This window comes from Otolemur garnettii, unplaced genomic scaffold (genome assembly GCF_000181295.1).
Source record: "Otolemur garnettii isolate 467f Iridium unplaced genomic scaffold, OtoGar3 scaffold00046, whole genome shotgun sequence".
Classification (NCBI taxonomy): domain Eukaryota; kingdom Metazoa; phylum Chordata; class Mammalia; order Primates; family Galagidae; genus Otolemur; species Otolemur garnettii.
The window spans coordinates 7,995,981-8,014,669 of record NW_003852441.1 but is presented as its reverse complement, the minus strand read 5'-3'; the positions used below and the strand labels follow the sequence as shown (position 1 = coordinate 8,014,669).

The 18,689-nt window shown below is 43.6% G+C and overlaps 1 protein-coding gene across 3 annotated transcripts in view; it reads left to right on the top strand.

Annotated features, from left to right (window-relative positions):
- The window catches only part of SHISA6 (shisa family member 6), a 344,280-nt gene that overhangs the window by 12,914 nt on the left and 312,677 nt on the right, over positions 1 to 18,689 (top strand). For all 3 annotated transcript variants that reach the window (XM_003791086.1, XM_003791087.1, XM_012805980.1), the window contains exon 2: positions 9,147 to 9,307. In XM_003791086.1, the coding sequence (XP_003791134.1) occupies positions 9,147 to 9,307 (161 nt within the window). The remainder of the gene's footprint in view (positions 1 to 9,146; positions 9,308 to 18,689) is intronic.

The following is an 18,689-nucleotide window of genomic DNA, read 5'->3' as shown; positions in this document are numbered from 1 at the left end:
TATATAGTGCTTACTAGGTGAGGGCTCTGTTATGAGTACTTGACAAATATTAAATCATTTAGTCTTTGTAATAACCCTAAGAGGTAGACATTATTTTTTGCCTTATTATTTTGGCCTCATTTTTTCAGGGAAGAGACAGACATAGGATTCTTAGGCAGCTAGCTGATGATCACCAATGTCCTTCCTAAGTGGCTAAGTGTCCAGCATTCCAACTTAGGCTCTCTGGCTCCAGAATCCCAGTGCGTAGCCATTAGGCTGTTCTTCCTACATTAGGTCTGTGCCCACAGCAAATAAAGAAAATGACACTGACAATCATAGCCAAAACAACAGCAACACCAGCAGTGCATTTGTTCCTTGTCTGCAGGCACATTGGTTGGCCATGTAGCTTTGCTAAGAAATCTTGGTAGCATTTTTGTTTGCCCAGTTGCAGATGGTGGCTGCAGTTGACACACCTAGGACTTTCTAAAAAGTCCAAGTTTAGTACTGATGCTACCCAGTTTCTCAGGCCAGGGGGTGTTTTCATATGATTCACAATGTAGGTAGGGAATGGAGGATCTAGAAATGATACTATTAGGAGTGAATTGGGGCCCTGGGGAGTGAACATCTACTTTTTACCTAGCTCATGTCTGGTCATCTACTGACAGGCCCTGCTTGGGCACCCACTGGGTTGGAGCTACTCAGGCCGCTTGCCTGAAAAACAAGATAGCCAGTCGTGCCCTCCCTCACTGGGTCCTGTGATGTTTATTGGCCATGATGAATTCCAATTGTGCTGGGGATAACTCAGACCTACAGAAGAGCTCAGTGCAGATGCACAGACATTGTTAACACAACAAATGAGATCTCCACATCCATTCTGAGCATCTCTGTATGAGGAGATCTGTCTTGTGCATACACAAAGCCAGCAGCTGTGTTTTTCAAGTGGACTGTGAGAGAACCAGGGAAAGGGAGAACTAAATTAAGCCATTCTCCTTGGTCTGTGTTTATTAAAAATATATTCACTTAAGTTGTCCAGAGTGCATATTTTAGAGGATAAAAGCACCCCGACTGTCCAGTGGGTAAGCGTGAGATGAAGTTAAAGAGGACACCAGCCGTTCCTTGGGTGTTGATAATAAGTGAAAGCTCAGTTATCTGGGACGCAAATGATCAGGACCTTTATTTACCTGGAAAAAAAAATGTCTATGCTTTACTTTTAGGAGAAATACAAAAGAAGTAGATATTAGAGATTTACCTAAAGAAAACAAAACCAGAAACAGATTCCATAGTCTGTCCTGCAGCTGTATGAAGGACTGTTGACATTTCACTTAGGTTTTTCTCTGAGAGAAGCACTGAGGGTTAGAGTGATGGCCCTCTCATGAAGAACCTTGAATTCTTAAAAAAATAATAATTATATTCATGATACCTTACTTAATTAGGCAAGAATGCTTTTAGAATGTTCTTCAAAAACAAGAGCATTCTCTTTAGGAATAAGCACATTAACCAGAATTGCCTATTCACGGAATAGTTAATCTTTTTGGCCTTTTATCCGACCTACCCAACAGCATCAATTTCTTCTTACTCCCCTCAAAAAGAGAAAGGGCATGACTATGGCTCTAAACTATCCAGTCTGCCGTGATCTTGGCATTGAATGATGTATCAAATACTACCTCATTTTCTCCTTTCCACAGGATATACATGTACATAGCCCAGAAATCCAGGCATGTGACAGGGGCAGAGGCTAGTTTTCATTTTCTCCATTTCTTGAGCAAAAGTGCTCATAGGGTTCTCATGGATGGGATGTTAATTCAGATTAAGAAGACTTGCCAGGTGAACAAAGGGGCCTGAGGTTGCCTGCATTTTACCATCTGTTCAATGAGTAAAGATTGGGACAGAATATTCCAAGTTTTTTTTTTGGTGGTCTTTTGCCACATTTGTTTTCACATTTGGAAACTCCATGAAGTCCAGGGATTATTTGGTAGTCCCCACTGGACTACTGGGGAAATTACTGAGTAGACTACTGGGAAGAGCTTAGTAGAATAGGCCAGTAGCTCCTCACTGGCCTCATGCAGACCAGGTATCTAGTGAAGTTTACTGGTGTTCCATTCAGGATTTCATCTGACAAAAAGTTTGGCTGCAAAAATAGTGTAAAAAGCTCCCAAGCTATTGATGTTAATGACTTGCTAAGGTGAATGGAACTGAGTAGCTGAGCTACAGTTGAATTCTTTGGTCTGGGTAGGTTTTTCCCCTATAGACTAAACATTCTTTAAAATCATGTAGAGGGAGGGATGGATGGATGGAATGTTGGATGGATGGAGTGTTGGATACTGTTGGGTGGACAGAGTGTTGGATGTGGTTAGAATGTTGGATGAATAGATGGATGAAGTGTTAGATGGAAGATAGATGGAGTATTTGAAGAGATGGATGAATATAGTGTTGAGTGGAGGGATGGAGTGGTGGGTGGAGGAAAGGAGGAATGAATAAACTGCTAGATGGATGGAGTGTTTGATGGATGGATAAGGGGATGAATGGAGTGTTGGATACAAGGATGTACGGATGGAGGAGTGTTAATGGATGGATAATATAATAGTGTATAGTCAGCCAATATAGTCTAACATACCTGTGTTTGAAATCTGAATTGACCACTTAATGGCTATATGACCTTGGGTAAAATATCTAACCTCTAAAAGTGTCCATTTTCTCATCAGGAAAATGGAGCTAATGATAGCACCTACCCAGTAAGGTCATTCTGAGGATTATGTGATCTAATGCATATAAGAATTTAGCTCCTACAGTGCATCTTATAAGGGTACATGTGAACCTTACTAAATGTAGAATATAAATGTCTTAACACAATACCTAAGAAAATGCCATCAAGGCTATGTTAACTAGTTTGATGAAAATATCTCAAATTGTATATAAAACCAGCACATTGTACCCCATGACTGTATCAATGTACACAGCTGTGATTTAATTAAAAAAAAAAAAAAGAATTTAGCTCAACATTGATCACACAACAATCACTCAAAAAATGATTGCTTTTAAATTCCTGAGCAGGCAAGGCTATTAAGCAAAATTATAAAGAAGGTTTTGTCTATTTCTTTTATTATTGAGGGAAATCATTTGCCATTTTAAGAAAGATTTCACGTCTTGGATGTGAGGGGCAGCATGGCAAAATGTTGATTAGACTTGGTTCCTACAGATGCTGAGATAAACTAAGAATTTAGGGAGATTCAAACACACTTTCCTTTCCTTGGGGCCACTGGCAACGTTAACCAAGGTTTTAAGCAAATAAACAATTGGCATTGACCTGAATCACTCATTTACTAATTATTTCTCCATGCCCAAATATTAACTGGCATGTGCTAAATTAGCAGACCCAGCTGGAGGGACCAGGAGGACTCATTAAAACTGACGATTTGTAGGAAAGTAGAATGTAGAGGCAGTCCCAGCTAACAGAAGGATGCCAAGGCTCAAGTCAGGAAGGCCTGGATTTAAATTCCTGTTCCATCACATTCTAGTACTTGAATTAACGTGAACCTCAGTTCCTTATTAAAAACTGTGGTCATGATAGCTGCAAAGTTCATTTAGGATGAGAATTGCCTAGGACAAGGCCAGCAAATGCATCTAGAAGTTAAGCACTATCCAGATGTAAGATAGTATTTCCATTACCCAGATGATTAATATACAATACTGAACGCAGGAGAAAACGAAAGTTTCTGGGCCAGAATGATCAGAATGACTGTTTTCCCTGATCATATTTGCTGCCCAATTAATTTACTCTCCCTGCCTACTGCACATCTGAGAAAGCCAAAGAATACACGAGCAGAAGGAGCAGCAAATCCAAGCAATAACCCAGATAATTCAGGCAAAAGAATTCTTTTGTTTGTTACATCAGATACTTGCAGCAAAGGTGGCCTGCGGGGGCGGGGAGGGGGGGTTCGAATGAGCTGGACAGTTAGGGTGATTCTTCACTTCAGGTTCCTAAATCAGGCACATCTGTAGTCAACTTGGGAGGGTGATCCAGTCCCCTGGGTAGGGGGGGCAGCTACCACCCTGCCCAGGCACCTGGCCAGCAAGTCTGTTCTGTTTGAACACCGTTGACCATGTTGTGTGTCTGTCTGACTCTTTCTGTCCAAATATTTCTCTCTGACGCCCTCTCCCTGTCTCTTGTCTTCTAATTTGCACTGTTTCTTCCTATCCATTTGTCTGTCTCCTCTCTCTCTTTCTGCCCCCTAGTCCCTGTCTTTCTCTGTCTCTCTCTGACTCTCGTCTCTGAAATCTGAGCGTCTCCTGCTCTCTCCTGCTTGGAGTTTCCACCCCTCTCTCGCTCCCCTTCCCTCAGTTTGGCTCCATCTCTGGGTTCTTTCCTGCTCTCTCCACCTGTTTCTTTCCCTTTCTTTCTCTCTGACCCTGGCCTCTCCCTTTCTCCCTCTCACTGTGATTGTCACTGCCCGTGTGTCCCCCTGCTGCCCAGGCACTGAAAGCTGCTGTCTGCTCTTTTATAAAATCTGCTTCACTGTTCCTCAGTGACCAGTTTTCTTACCTACGGTTAGAAAGTAGCTCAGGCCTTAACCCATTTCCTCTGGCGTATCCAAATTAATTAGGTGAGACCAGCTCGCACATTTCAGAATTAGAATAACATTTATTGCACACCCTGGAGAGAAGGGGATGGAAGATGGAGAGAGAAATAGGAGCAAAGAGTCGGTCACCAAGTTGAGGAGAGTGGCAGGGGCTGGCAGAGGGGCTGGAGCCTGAACCACATGGTTTGAGGATAAGGACTGTCACCTTCCTAGGTGCAGGTTTGTGGAGCCTTCTCTGGAGTTGGGGAGGAAGGGAACCAAGGCCATTCCCCTGGCCACCATGCTCCACCCTTGGACTATATGTGGAAGGGGCCCTGCACCAAGATAGTCCACGGGGCAGCACTGTCTTGAGAAACACCTTTCTTTATCATCCTCACCCCCTTGGCTGTACTGCCTGGGTCAGCCCAGCCCACAGACATTTGAAGCCCTGCCCCAGCAGAGGATGCATTATAGGGTGTATGGCCTTTCTTCTTTCTTCTAATTGCCTGGAGACAGGAGGAGATAGCCTTGCTGGAACCCTTGGTCACACCCATTCTGCAGCAGCAGGGCAGAGCCGTGAATGTTTGGGATGCCCTGAGCCCAACGGTCTTCAGAAAGGTGTCTGTCCAACAGGTCCCCAGACAGTGCCCTTGTCCCACAAGGGCTTCTTGGGAGATGGGCACTGAGAATCTCCCCAGCTTGGGACAGCAAAGCTCAGATTGAAAAATTATTTCTGCTGATCTTCCTTAGCCAGTCTACTCTGGAGCTGTCATTTAAACTGTCAGTGGACAAAGTTTGTTGGGCAGAAAGCCCAACAGCAGGGATTGTTGTCATTCCTTTTTCTGTTTGTGCAATGGCTAGGTAATGTGCCCAGACACGGGGATGCCATGATGACCCAGGCAGATGAGCCCTCTCCTTTGAGACACGCACTGTAGTGTCTCCAGACCCAGCCTGGTGTTTGGAGTGTGTTTGTGAACTGGATTGCATCGAGGATGAAACACTTTGAGTACTGTGTGAGTGTAGCTCAGGTTTTCTCAGCTATGTCTCTGTTGACATTCTGGGTTTTATAATTCTTTGTTGTGGGGACTGTTCCATGAGTTAGAAGGTGTTGAGCACACCCCAGGCCTCTACGTGCTAGATGCCAGTAGTACCACCCTCCTACGCTGTGACAACCAAAATCGTCTTTGGACATTATAACCTGTGCTCCAGGTGGAGAGGGTCCCTCTGGTTGAGAACCACCAATGTAGATTTAGTCTTGCCTACCAAAGGCAATGGATTTGACCCCTTGACTGCTTTTCCTTTTGTGGGCACCAGAGAAGTAAGAGTGGGAGGCAAGACTAAGAAAGAAAAATAATAGAAACAGATAGGGTTTTTTGTGATAACTTTATTAAAATGTAGTTTACCTACCACAAAATTTGTATTTTAATTTTAAACTGTATAATTCAGTGATTTATGTGTATTCATAGAGCTGTGCAACTATTATTGATAGCTAAGTTTTGAACATCTTCATCTTCCCCCAAAGAAGCCTGTATCCATTGGCAATCATTCTCCCATCTGCTCCTCCCCTTTGCCTAACTGAGTGTTTCATGTAATGTAAATGTGGTCTTTGGGATCTAGTTTCATTCACTCAGCAGGATATTTTCAAGGTTCATCCATGTTGTGGCACGTATCAGTAGGTCTTTCCTTTTCATGAGTGAATGCGTGAAATAGGAAGTAGATATATGCTTGGGATTATCTAAGAGTAGAAGTGTGTTGGGTTATATATTAACTCTGTGTTTGACATTTTGAGGAACTGCTAAGCTGTTTATCAGAATGGCTGTACTATGAATATTTTATGTCCCTGAGCAGTTGTACAAAGCCTCCTGATGCTCTCCATCCTTGCCGACACTTGCTATTGTGTGGCTTTTTGGTTGTAGCTGCTCTAGTGTGCATAGAGGGGTGTCTCAGTGTGATTTTGGTTTCACCTTTGCCTACTGGTGCTCAATTACTTTTCATGTACCCTCTTTGGAGAAGTGCCTATTTAAACCCCCTCCCTATTTTAAAACTGAGTTATTTGTTTTGTCATCTTTAATGTTGAATTATAAGATTTCTTTATATGTTCTGAATACAAGTCCCTTATCAGATATAGATGTTACCATACTTTGTACTATTCCCTAGGTAATCTTTAATTTTCTTGATGGTGTTCCCCTGTATAAACATTTTTAATTTAGCTATTTTTGTGGTTGTTTTTGGTGTGCTCTCAGTGTCATATCTTAGAAACTATTGTCAAGGCTGGGAACGGTGGTTCATGCCTGTAATCCCAGCACTCTGGGAGGTCAAAGCAGGTGGATTGCTTGAGCTCAGGAGTTTGAGAGCAGCTTGAGCAAGAGCAAGCCCCTGTCTCTAAAAAACAATAGAAAAACTAGCTGGGCATGGTGACAGGCACCTATAGTCCCAGTTACTTGTGAAGCTGAAACAAGAGGATCTCTTGAATTTGAGGTTGCTGTGAGCTATGATGCCCCAGCATCTACCAAGAGTGTCAGAATGAGATTCTGTCTCCTCCACCCAAAAAGGAAACCATTGCCAAATCTGAGGTCACAAAGACTTACTCCTTTATTTTCTTCTAAGAGTTAATAATTTTAGGTCTAATATTTGAGTATCTATTCATTTTGACTTAATCTTTTGTATGGTGTAAGGATCCAGCTTTCTCTTGCATGTGGGTATCCAGTTGTCCCAGGACCATTTGTTGAAGAAACTGTTCTTTCTCCACTGAATGATTGTGACACCCTTGTCGAAAATCAATCGAATATAGACATATGCGTTTATAACGTATAACTCACTGTTTTCTTATCACAGAAGGATGGTAGAAAAGTGTCTCTGATGATCACGAGTGAAGCAGTTCAGGTAACTTTAATGGATGCTTCATCAAAAAAAAAAATACACATAATAAAATTATCAACTTTTAGCATTAAATGTGATCTCCTGTGTTCTGTTAGTTTAAAACCCTTTGTTTTGCTGATGGTGAAAAAAAGATTAAATTTCCATGTTAGTGGTTAATATTTTCCCAAATGTTCCTGGCTAAACAGTGGAAGAACTGGGATTGGAACTCAAATCTCTTGACTATACAGGCTATAATTTTTCTTACTCCCAGGCCCTGAATTTCAGGTCTCTGGACTTGGCCTCCAGGGCTGCTGGATTTCCTTTACCAAGCCTGTGCGTTTCTGCATTCTCTCTGACTGCATGCTCTGTGGACGTGAAGGGGTGGTGGCAGGTGTCTGCTCCTTCCTTTACAGGTTGAGAGAATAGAAAGGCAGTGAAGGGAAAGCACTTGGAAAATCTGAAATTGCTATATAAATGCCAGTAAATGATAAGATTGCCAGCTAGGTGTTCTTTTCCTAGGAAGGTTCAGCTTGTCAGAGGTGGCATAATGGAAAGAAACAATTCATTCTCAGATGTGTTTTTAAACTGCTGTGGTTGTCATTTCCAAAGGGGCAGAGTCTCACAGCTGGACTTCTGGTGCAAAGGAAATTTTAGGATGAGGTGACCGTGGCCTGCCTCCTCAGAGATATCCCTAGGAGTTGGAAGAGTTGCTCCTGCAAAGTAGGGGTGCACTGAGCACTGGGGACCTGGCCCTACTATGACAGCGTCCAGATGTGGTCTCCGTGGCTTCTCCACACTCATCTGTGCCTCCACAGAGAGTATCTACAAGTTTTATTTCCCATTGCCCATGTATATCACATGTCACACCCACAGAGGAGTTTCTGTTTGAAACCAGCTGGGGGAGTGATTCCACCTAAATTATGAACCCCTAGATGGCAGGAATTGGGTCCTCTCTGTCTCTGCAGTGACTGATGTGTGCTGAGACCTCAGCACATGCATGTTTGGTTGTTGAAACTCAGTGACGTGCAAATTTAAGCTGCTTTCTCTGGGTCGGGGCACATCTGGCAGGAGGCTGGGTCTCTCCAACTATGGCATGGTCTCTGCCTGTCTGCCATCTTTCTTCCTGTGTATTTTCCTCCTTGAGTTTGTGACTTCTTCCTCCACTGGACTCCCATTGCCTTCAGTGTCTGCAGCATCCATGTGTTCTGATATTTCTCTTTCTGTCTGTATGTCTTGTCTTTGCAGTTAAATCATACTTTTCCCCAATGGCAGGAGCTGTGTCTTGTTCTTATTTGGGTCTCTGATATCCAGGACATGCTACATGGTGTGTAATTTTGGATGGGGAGGTGGCCCTCTGATATTAGTCACTTGCTGCTGAATTTGAGGTCAACCATATCAGCTCTTCACTGGAATGACATTCTACTGGCCAGCTGCTATAGATATCTGCCTGGCACAGGTGGGCATTTAGGGAAACAGGATTTTGAAAGGGCTCAGAGTTGACTAATGTGAAATGAATTGCAGAAAGTAACTATAGTCACAGCCTTTTAGTGTCTGTCTCCCCAGGCATGGCAACCTCTGTCCTGTGTCCCCACTGAGCACAGCTCCAGATGAAGCTGTGACTATTGAGAACTGAACACTGTGTCTCTGCCCACATGTCCCTCAATTAAAGGGGCTGTGAAAGTAAGCCAGCTCTCTCTGTGGTTGTGCACACCTGCTCAGTGAATCTCACTGTGTGATCTCCTCCTTGTTTAGGGCTCTGGCTGACATCTTAAGACAACAGGGACCAATCCCCATAGCACACTGTGAAAGAGAAACTATCTCGGCTATCGATACCTCTCCCAAAGAGAACACGCCGGTCAGATCATCCTCCAAAAACCAGTACACCCCTGTGCGTACGGCCAAGCAGACTCCAGGTAAGTGAGAGCTGAGTGTCTCAAAACTTTTCTGAGGCTGGTGAGATGTTTCTGCTGAGTGCTGCAGGTGGTGGACCCTACAGTAAGGGACTCTGTCATGGACAGGCAGGTTTGTGGAAGACTTTGGACTGTATCCCTACGGAGAGTGTGAAACAGGAAAGACTGCTGCCAGCCAGTGTCTGGACTGGACCAGGGATGACAGTTGGGGGCATCTGTGATTTAGTGAGTGGTTGGTATAATTCTCTTACTTGAAAGGGAGCTTACAGAAGCCTGGTGGGGTATGGTCATCCATTCTCTCATGTGGTGGGAAGATTTACATTGCCTTGGATGCTAGATATGTGATAAGAAATTACTGTATCCACAAGTAGAACCTGCTCAATTATTGAAATCTCAAAGGATACTTTCTGAGAGTGGGAATTATGTTTCTATTTTCAGCTGACCGTTTCCTGTGCTCTGTGGACTCCCTGGATGTATGATGAGTTGCAATGTTGTAATGATGTGCTTTCTTACTTTTTAACTTGATCATTACTATAACACTATGATAGAAACAGCAGGGCTTGTTTTCCTTGTCTTATGGATCAATAAATGAAGCTGGAGGAAATTTAGTAACTTGAACAAGGTCACTGAGGTGTTAATAATAATAAAACCATCAGCAATAACAGTAATATAACCTAAATGTTTATTGGGATCTTGCTGTATGCCAAGAGTCAATGCTGAGCATTTTACATATATTTTCTTATTTATTCTTCATAGCAATCTCAGAAGTGCTTCTATTATCCCTGTTGTATATGAAGAAGAGTTAAATAGATTTCCCAAGATCACATAATAAGAAATAAAATCAGGAAAAATAGTTAACAGCTGTTAGGACTAGAAAAACCACTTGAAGACACAAATCCAAAATAGAGTGGACAATCTCCTCACAAGTACAGCTTGGGAAAGCATATCTCATTGTGAGCAATGCCAGATAGCCCAAGTGATCCCAACCCCAGAAACAGATTCTGCTGGGATGCTTGGGTCTGAAATCTTCACATCTATAACATTGCAGTCTTTTGGAGGATAGGCCATATGATATGAACTAAAACTGCAATATAGTTATACAACCTCTAGGGGGCAGTAGGCATGCCTCACATCCAAAACTATAGCAAAGGTATTGCCGAGATCAAATTTGTTTTACATGCATTCTTTAATTTTCTTAAATTTATTAAGTCAGAAATCACATATTTGCTTTTATGAATAGCAGTCATACTCCTTTTGAGAACCCATTAAAAGTTGAGGACATTCTCCCCTGAAAATATACATACATATACATGTAAAATACATATGCATCTGACAGTTTGTGTAGGACTTAAGGGGATTCATAGACTTCTCCAAAGTTGGAAATCCCTATGAGGGCTCCACCTCTGCAAAAAGTCTAAGATACATTTTCAGCTTTAACACCATAGGTTCTTAAAACAAATAGTAAAAGGAATGTTGGCAAAAAACATGTGGACCAGCGATCATCTACCAGACTGCACTTCAGAATCACCTGGGAAGCTCTTAAAAATGCTGATGTCTGGGTCCCACAGATTAATAAGAATGTTTAGAGATTGTTGCCTGCATCCCATTAATATTTTTAATAATCTCCCAAGGTGATTCTAATATGCTGCCAGGGTCAGGAATCACTGGTCCTGAAGGAGTCCTTCATTTTATGAGTGAAGACCCTGAAAGCCTAGGTCAGTAGTTTTTAAAATTGGCTGGAATCACCTGGGGAGTTTTAAAAATTAAGGATGTCCAGGTCCCACCCCTGAGATTACAGTTTACTTTATGTGGGGGTGTGGCCTGAGAATGAGGTGAGGGGTATAAAGCTTTCCAGGTGACTGTAATGTGCCGTGAAGTTTGAGAGTCACTGGGCTCTAGGAATTGCATAAAGCCAGTGTTGTAGCTATTCTTCTCCTTACTAGTCTGGTGTCCAACCTTGGTATTATCACCAGCTCTGAGCAGGAAATTTTGGTTTTTCTGAAGGTTTAGCATTTGAAGTCAGACTCCTTCTGGGCCTTGTTGCGACTCTGGAATTTCAGGTCACTCTGGCCTCAAAAGCACCTCTGGTTGTTTCTCCTTCTCTCTCGCTGCTTGAGTCTTCCCCATCTCATGCACAAGCAAGCTAGTTCCAAACTACTGAATCTGGACCTAATCCACTGATTAGGTGGACAGTCTTCACTCTTGAAGTCACAAACCAATGTGAGGCGACTCAGGGACTGACCCCACCCTTGTTTTGTTGTTGCATATTTGTTTATGGAGAGAGTTATAGTTTTATCCTTTAAGACTTTTGTTATTAGAACCTTTACCCATGTTTGTATATCAGCACTCTGGGATCAGCAGCTCTGAAGACTTTCCTTATTGGCAGCAGATGAGTTGATGTATCTCCAAATGGCATTGGCATGTGACTAATATTTAAGCACCCTCCACTGAGCAGGGAGATCTGTCATTTCTTCTGGTTTCTATATGCATTCTTTTTTCTAGTGAGCTAAGAAAGCAAGATTACAGTTCTATGATTCACTTCTATGGTTCAAGAAATATCCACAGACACCCCACCCTCTACTCCCTGTCTTTCTCAAATTTGAACTCTCCATTTAGCTTTTAGAGACAGGAATTGTTTCTTGGCCTTAGAAAGCATTTTCAGTTGTGACACTTGAATTTAAAAGCAATTTCAGCACAAGCCACAACTTCTGCAGCTTATAACAGACACAATGCTTTTCCAAATAGCTGATATCCTTTGCCACAAAATATTGCAATTGGAGGAGAAATTTAAACAGAACTTCAGGTAAGTGTTCAAAGTAGAAGTTTGCTGTGATTTTGCCACTCATCAAATCAACAAACCACCAATTTTAGGAGTGTGGTGGCAAGAGTTGTTAGGTGAACATTATGGAAGATAGCCAGACATGCCAGGAGGAATCAGAGTATGTGGGTTGTTTTGCTCTTTGAAATGCCATGGATGAGTTGTCATGCCAGCCTGAGAGTTTCTGAGAGATACGGGCCGTGGATTCACTGAATGAGAACCTGTATTTTAATGAAATCAATTTGCAATTAAAGTTTGAGAAGCCTTGAAAAAACATGGACTCTGAACTATATCCTCCTCCTTGGTTTGTTCTTTACCATGCATGTGACTTGGGAACAAGTTTCTTTGTCTGCACTGAGGCTATTACTACCTGGCACCTAGAGGTATCATGAATTAAACCATTAAGATGGGTCCCCATACATAGCAAATGTGATCATCCATGACCAGTCTGTGGAAATACATCCACAACGCATGGAAAATGAATTAAATGAATGAGTAAACCAAAGCCAAGGCATTGGTGTCCTCAGACTAGGCAGGGTCTGTGGTTGTATTTGGGGTGGAGTTCCTGGAGCCTGCCTTTCTGTGCTTGGCTGTGGCTGGAGGCACATCTTCTGGGGAGGAAAGCGGTTCGAGGGGGTCCGTTAGGGTTTTGGACATTGAAAGCACATGCTTGTTTGGTGCAGGTAGTGGAGTGAGGGACCTGCAGCACAATAGTAAAAACAATGATACCAAAGTACTATGGCTTGAGCACTTTTAGATGTGGTTACTCTTCACATATAGCAGAGAGTGGATCTGGCAGGATTTCTTAGATGTGGCTGCTCCTAATCCCACCTTCCCTGATCCCCCGTCTCACCAACACCTGTTACTCTCTCTAACTTCCAGGAAGCTCCTTTCTAACTCTTTTTTTTGGGAGGGAAGCTCATTATTGATCACCCTTAAAGGGAGCCCCCAAATGAACACTTAGTTCAGACACTGGGAACAAGTGAAATCTGCTTTCATCACCCTAAACCCTCAAATCTGGCTGCTCTAGTGTGGTCTGTGGGTCAGCAGGACTGCATCCCAGTGGAGTTTGTTGGACAAATGGAGTCCTGGGCCCTTCCCTAGACCTGCTGAGTCAGAAACTGCATTTTAATAAGATCTTTAGAGGATTTAACATACATTAAAGTTGAAGAAAACCCTGCTAGCACAGTGATTCTCCACCCTGGCTGCACATGATAATGGTATGTAGAATTCTGAAAGGACTAATGCCTGGCCCCAACCCCGCAGATTCTGTTTTAATTGCCTTATAGTAGGGCCTGGGAAAACAAACAAACAAACAAAACCTTCACATAGTTCTTTGTTTGTTTTTATTAAATCATAACTGTGTACAATTGTGGGGTACAATGTGCTGATTTGATATACAATGTGGATTGCTTAAATCAGACCGACTAACATAACTGTCATCTCACTTATTTGTTGTAGTTAGATATTTATACTGTACTCTTAGTAGTTTTGGAATGTACCATTGCATTATGCACAATAGGTGAGATACCACCAAATACCCTCCCTCTCGCTCCTCTCCTCTCCTTTCTGGACTATAGTTGTGTTTTATCATTCATATGGATGTGTAAGTGATGATATATTTGTTTCATAATAGCATTGAGTATATTGGATCCTCTTTATTCATTCTTGAGATACTTTACTAAAAAGAATGTGCTTCAGTTCCAGGTAAACATAAAAGATGTGAAGTCTCTATCCTTTTGTGGCTGCATAGTATTCCATAGCATACATATACCACAATTTATTAATCCATTCATGGTTTGATGGGCATTTGGGATGCTTCCATGACTTGGCAATTATGAATTGGGCTTTGGTGAACATTCTGATGCAAATGTCTTTGTTGTAAATGATTTTTGATCATCTGGGTAGTTACCTAGTAAAGGAATTGCAGGATCGGATGGTAGTAAGAGCACAATAAGTAAAGCAAACAGACTGCCTTCAGAACAGGAGAAGATTTTTTGCAGGTTACATTTCTGACAAGGGCCTGATAACTAGAATCCACAGAGAACTCAAGTCAATCAATAAGAAAAGAACAAAAAACCCCATTTTCTTGTGGGCAAAAGACATGAACAGAAACTTCTCCAAAGATGACAGGCGAATGGCCAAGAAACACTTGAAAAACTAATATGGCCTTTTTGGAAAGAAGTTTGGAGAATTCTTTTTTTTTAGAGACAGAGTCTTACTTTATTGCCCTCGCTAGAGTGCTGTGGTGTCACAGCTCACAGCAACCTCCAACTCTTGGGCTTAGGCAATTCTCTTGCCTCAGCTTCCCAAATAGCTGGGATTACAGGTGCCTGCCACAAAACCTGGAGAGAGATATATATATATATCTCCATATATATATATGTATTCCAAAATATATATATATATCCATATATATATGTATTCCAAAATATATATATTTATATATATCCATATATATATATATATATATATATTTTTTTTTTTTTTGGTTGCAGTTTGGCTGGTTCAAACCCGCCCATCCTCAGTATATGGGGTCAGCACCCTACCCACTGAGCCATAGGCACTGCCTGTTTGGGGAATTCTTAAGGAACTAAAAGTTGACCCACATAGTTTTTATATCTAGAAAACATTGAGAACTGGCTGTGAAGAGAAAATAAGGGAAACATCTTTTGAAGGCTGGCAGGGGGTGGCAAACCTGCAGCCAAGGGCCACATGCAGATTAAGTGAGGCCTTTTTTGCTTACCCGTGGTGGTGTGTGTCACAAAAATTATGCATGAACCTTTTTTATTTGCTTATCAGCCTTCATTAGTGTTTGCCTATTTAATGTGTGGCCCAATAACAACTCTTCAATGTAGTGCAGAGAAACCAAAAGGTTGGACATCCTGCCAGGTTGGGTTCACATCAAGACTCATGAGATCAAGAAGGGTTGGCCTGAGATTAGAGGTTGCAGTGATATGATGTCCCCTCTGTGGCAGGTGGGGCTGGAGGGATTGCAAGACTCAGGCTCATCTGAGAGAGGGAAGGTATCAGTATGCATCTGTGAACGGAGACACCTAGGCAGAAGCAGACGCAAGTGGAAATATCAGAACTGTTTGAAGGACTAAAGGAACCATCAGGAGATGTACCATCTCGTGTTGCAGGGTCTCGCCTCCAGCCCCCCACCTCAGCATCCCAGAGGCTTGCCATGGGCTTGGTCTTCATGCACAGGGAGGAGGGGAGACCTAGCATATTTGCCAGGCCTCCTTCACACCTAAAGAGTCTGTTTGGGGTCCCTAGGGAAGGGTGGGGGTGCCTATCTCTAGCAGCAGCCATGAGATTACGTGTCAGGGTTCTAGCATTTTTGATATCTAACTTCACATTATCAAGAGTGAGTGACATCATCTGAAGGCGATAAATATTCATTCCCCATCTCCACACCACTGTGAGGTGTATAAATGAGCAATCAGTCATCCTGCCAGTTGTCAAAGCCACATTCTTCAATGGCAGACTACAGGAACTGAGGGCCACGACTCCTTAAGCTCCGTGGAGACCAAGAATGAAAGCTGCACAGGTGACAGAGGAGTGTTTTCCCACAGCCCTGCGTGGCCCGGCCCCATGCCCTCCTCCCACGCCCTGACCTGGCTCCTGCAACTCTCTGCTTCCCTCAGTGGGCTCAGGCACCCTGGTCTTTACTGGCCTGTATTCACCCCTTGAGGTATTTTCCCTGCTCTATTCTTGTGGTCCTAAATTTTCTAGCACCAGATATTCACACTGTGACATTTAATGCTCAAGTGGCATTATTTCAGAGAGGGCTTTCCTACCATCATCTGTCCCTGTCACCTGCTCTCTTTTCTCCCAAGCACTTACATCATTTAACATCATATGTCTGTTGGTTCGTTTGTTTATTGTCTGTGCCTGATCAGAATGTGAGATGCACATAGGCAAGGCTTTTACCTCCTATCATTGTTGTGTCCCAGAACCAAGAATGTTGCCAGAAGATCTTATTGCTCAATAACTGTCCAGGGAATGAAGGAAGGATGACCCAGTCATTAGGGGGATGGGTGTGAGGAGCCACATAGCTGTGTGGTGAAGAGCTCCTACCCATGCTGCATACCCGTCTGGTGGCCCTCTTTGCCAAGTAAACATGGAATCAGTCACTTGAACAGTCCCACAGGCTGGTCTCTGGGCAGCTGTCTGAGCTGGGAGACCCTGGTTTCCAGAGCCCAGGCTTCTCATCAAGTCTGTGGACCTTCTTTTGTCTGGGGCTGACCCAGAACTCTGTGGTCAGCTGCAGCCAGATGCTGGGTGTTTCATTTCCATGGCTGGGCTTATAGAAGATGTAACCCAGGGCACCGTTCCCACTGTGTATGCCCTTCCAAGAAAGAGTCAGAGCCTTGGAGGCCCAGGCAACCCGGGAGAAAGTCGCTGCTTCTGGAGATGGTTTCAGTGCTACCCAAGAAGCCAGAAGCCTGGGCCATGCCTCTGAGCTTTGGGAAAGTGCTGGTTGACCTCAGACTCTCTTAGGAAATGGGCTTTACTTTTCTCAACCATCTTCAAGGAGACAGAACTTGTTTTGTTCTAGAGGAGGCTGAGATAATAGCCTCGTAAGGCATGGTGAAATTAGTCTGCCTGGCCTGTACTTGGCCTATGAGGAAACTGAGTCATACAGGTGCCATCTACGTGTACAGATGAATGCAAAGCTATCAGAGCAGCATCCCAAGCAAATAATATCTTAAGTCTACCCCGTCCATTGTGTCGATCCCCGTAACTGTGTAGAGCACTGGTTATAAAATTAATTGTACTTCTTTTTATTTTTAATGTGACTGCTAAACAAATGTAAACATACATATGTGGCTTACATCTGTCATGCACATTATATCACGTTGGATAGTGCTGATTTAAAGGTATTGATTTAGAGGTGTTCATTTAGAGGTACTGAGTTCAAGTTTCAGCTGTGAACATAATAAAGCTTCTATCTTGGAGCTTACCCGGTACAGGAAGAGACAGAAAGTAAATAAGTAAATAACTTCAGAGAAAGATGAATGCACAGGATCTCATCAGACAGGTGATTTGTTAGAAGAGCTCTGTGTGCGGGTGTGTGTGTGGGGTGGTGGTGCTGCTTTTGATAATGTGTTCCCACTAGGAGGTATTTGAGCTGACTGAAGGGAGGAGGAGGATGGAAGGGCAAGTGCAAAGGCCCTGAGGCAGAAGCACACCCAGTGTGTTGAAGGAACAGAAAGCTGTCACAGTTGTGCAGTGAAGGAAGGAGCCAGTGCTATGTGATTAGAACAGAGGGGTAGACACCCACCCATCAGGCAAGATCTTGGGGGTCACAGTGAGGAGTGTGGATCTTATTTAAGTGTGATGATCTGATTTCTGCTTTCTGCTTGTCTCATAGCAGAAACAGGTCTGCTAGGGGAAGCAGAGCAACCATTTAGTCCACTTTCTAATTGCAAGGTGGGTAACTAGAGGACTTCTGATTGCCACTTCTGCAGGAAGCCACTCCTCTATAAAGGGCAGGGGTGCAGGTAATAGCCTGGAGGCTTCAGACTCAGACAAACTGAAGTCCAAATCTCACCTCAGCTTGAACAGCCTGGACATTTGTCTTGGGCCCTTAAACAGGGGTTGGCAAACTTTTTCTGAAAAGGGCTGGATAGTAAATAGGCTGTGCAGGCAATAAGTTCTCTGTGACAACTACCTTGTTCTGCACCTGGAGCGCAAAAGCAACCTCAGGTGAGTGAGTAGATGTGGCCATGTTTCCATAAAATGCAATCTGTGGTAATAGGCGTTGGGCAGGGTTTGGCCTGTTGGCTCTGGGTTGCCAACTCCTGCTCTTAACCTCTTTCTGAAAGCCACAGCTGCCTTCCATGAGACATTTCTTCCCAAGTGGAAAGTGACTGGGACACACCCCTCCCCAGGACACAGAAGATGTGTCCAGGAGGTGCTTAGTCAGTGTTAGAAGTATCTTCCTCTTCCCTTCCTGAGACCTTCGATGCCCTGTGACTGCTCACTCCTCACTCTGCAGCTGGTTGATCTGGGACGGATGCAGGTTGATGGCTGAACCCTGGCACAGCAGGCCCAGGGTCTCCAGGGTATGCCTCAGTTCTTCTGAGTCCTTTTTTCCTATCACTTGGGTGATGATGTGACACATCGCTAGGGAGAATGGCCAGTACCCCCAGGATGATGGCAAACCCAGGATCCAAAGTGTCTAGAAGGGTGCAGACACCCTACAGTCTTATGAACCAGGCCCTTCTGCTGCCCAAGGCCCATCTTTGGATTCTGTTCAGTGTTGACACATAGAGACCTTGTCCCCATGATGTCTACCCTTCCCTCCCATACCCTGCTCTGCTAGCTTTGTTCCTCCAGCATTGGTGGTGTGCTCAGAACCCCTCTGATCATCTCCAAGGACAAACCCACCCTTTGTTTCATACTGTCCTCCCATCTCTCCCTGACACCTGATCTTACCTACTGCTTATCCATTCAGCTCTTCCACCCACCCCCATCCTCTTATCCTCCCACTCTTCTCCATCACCCTCTCCTCCCACCCATACCCATCACCCTCTCCTCCCACCCATACCCATCACC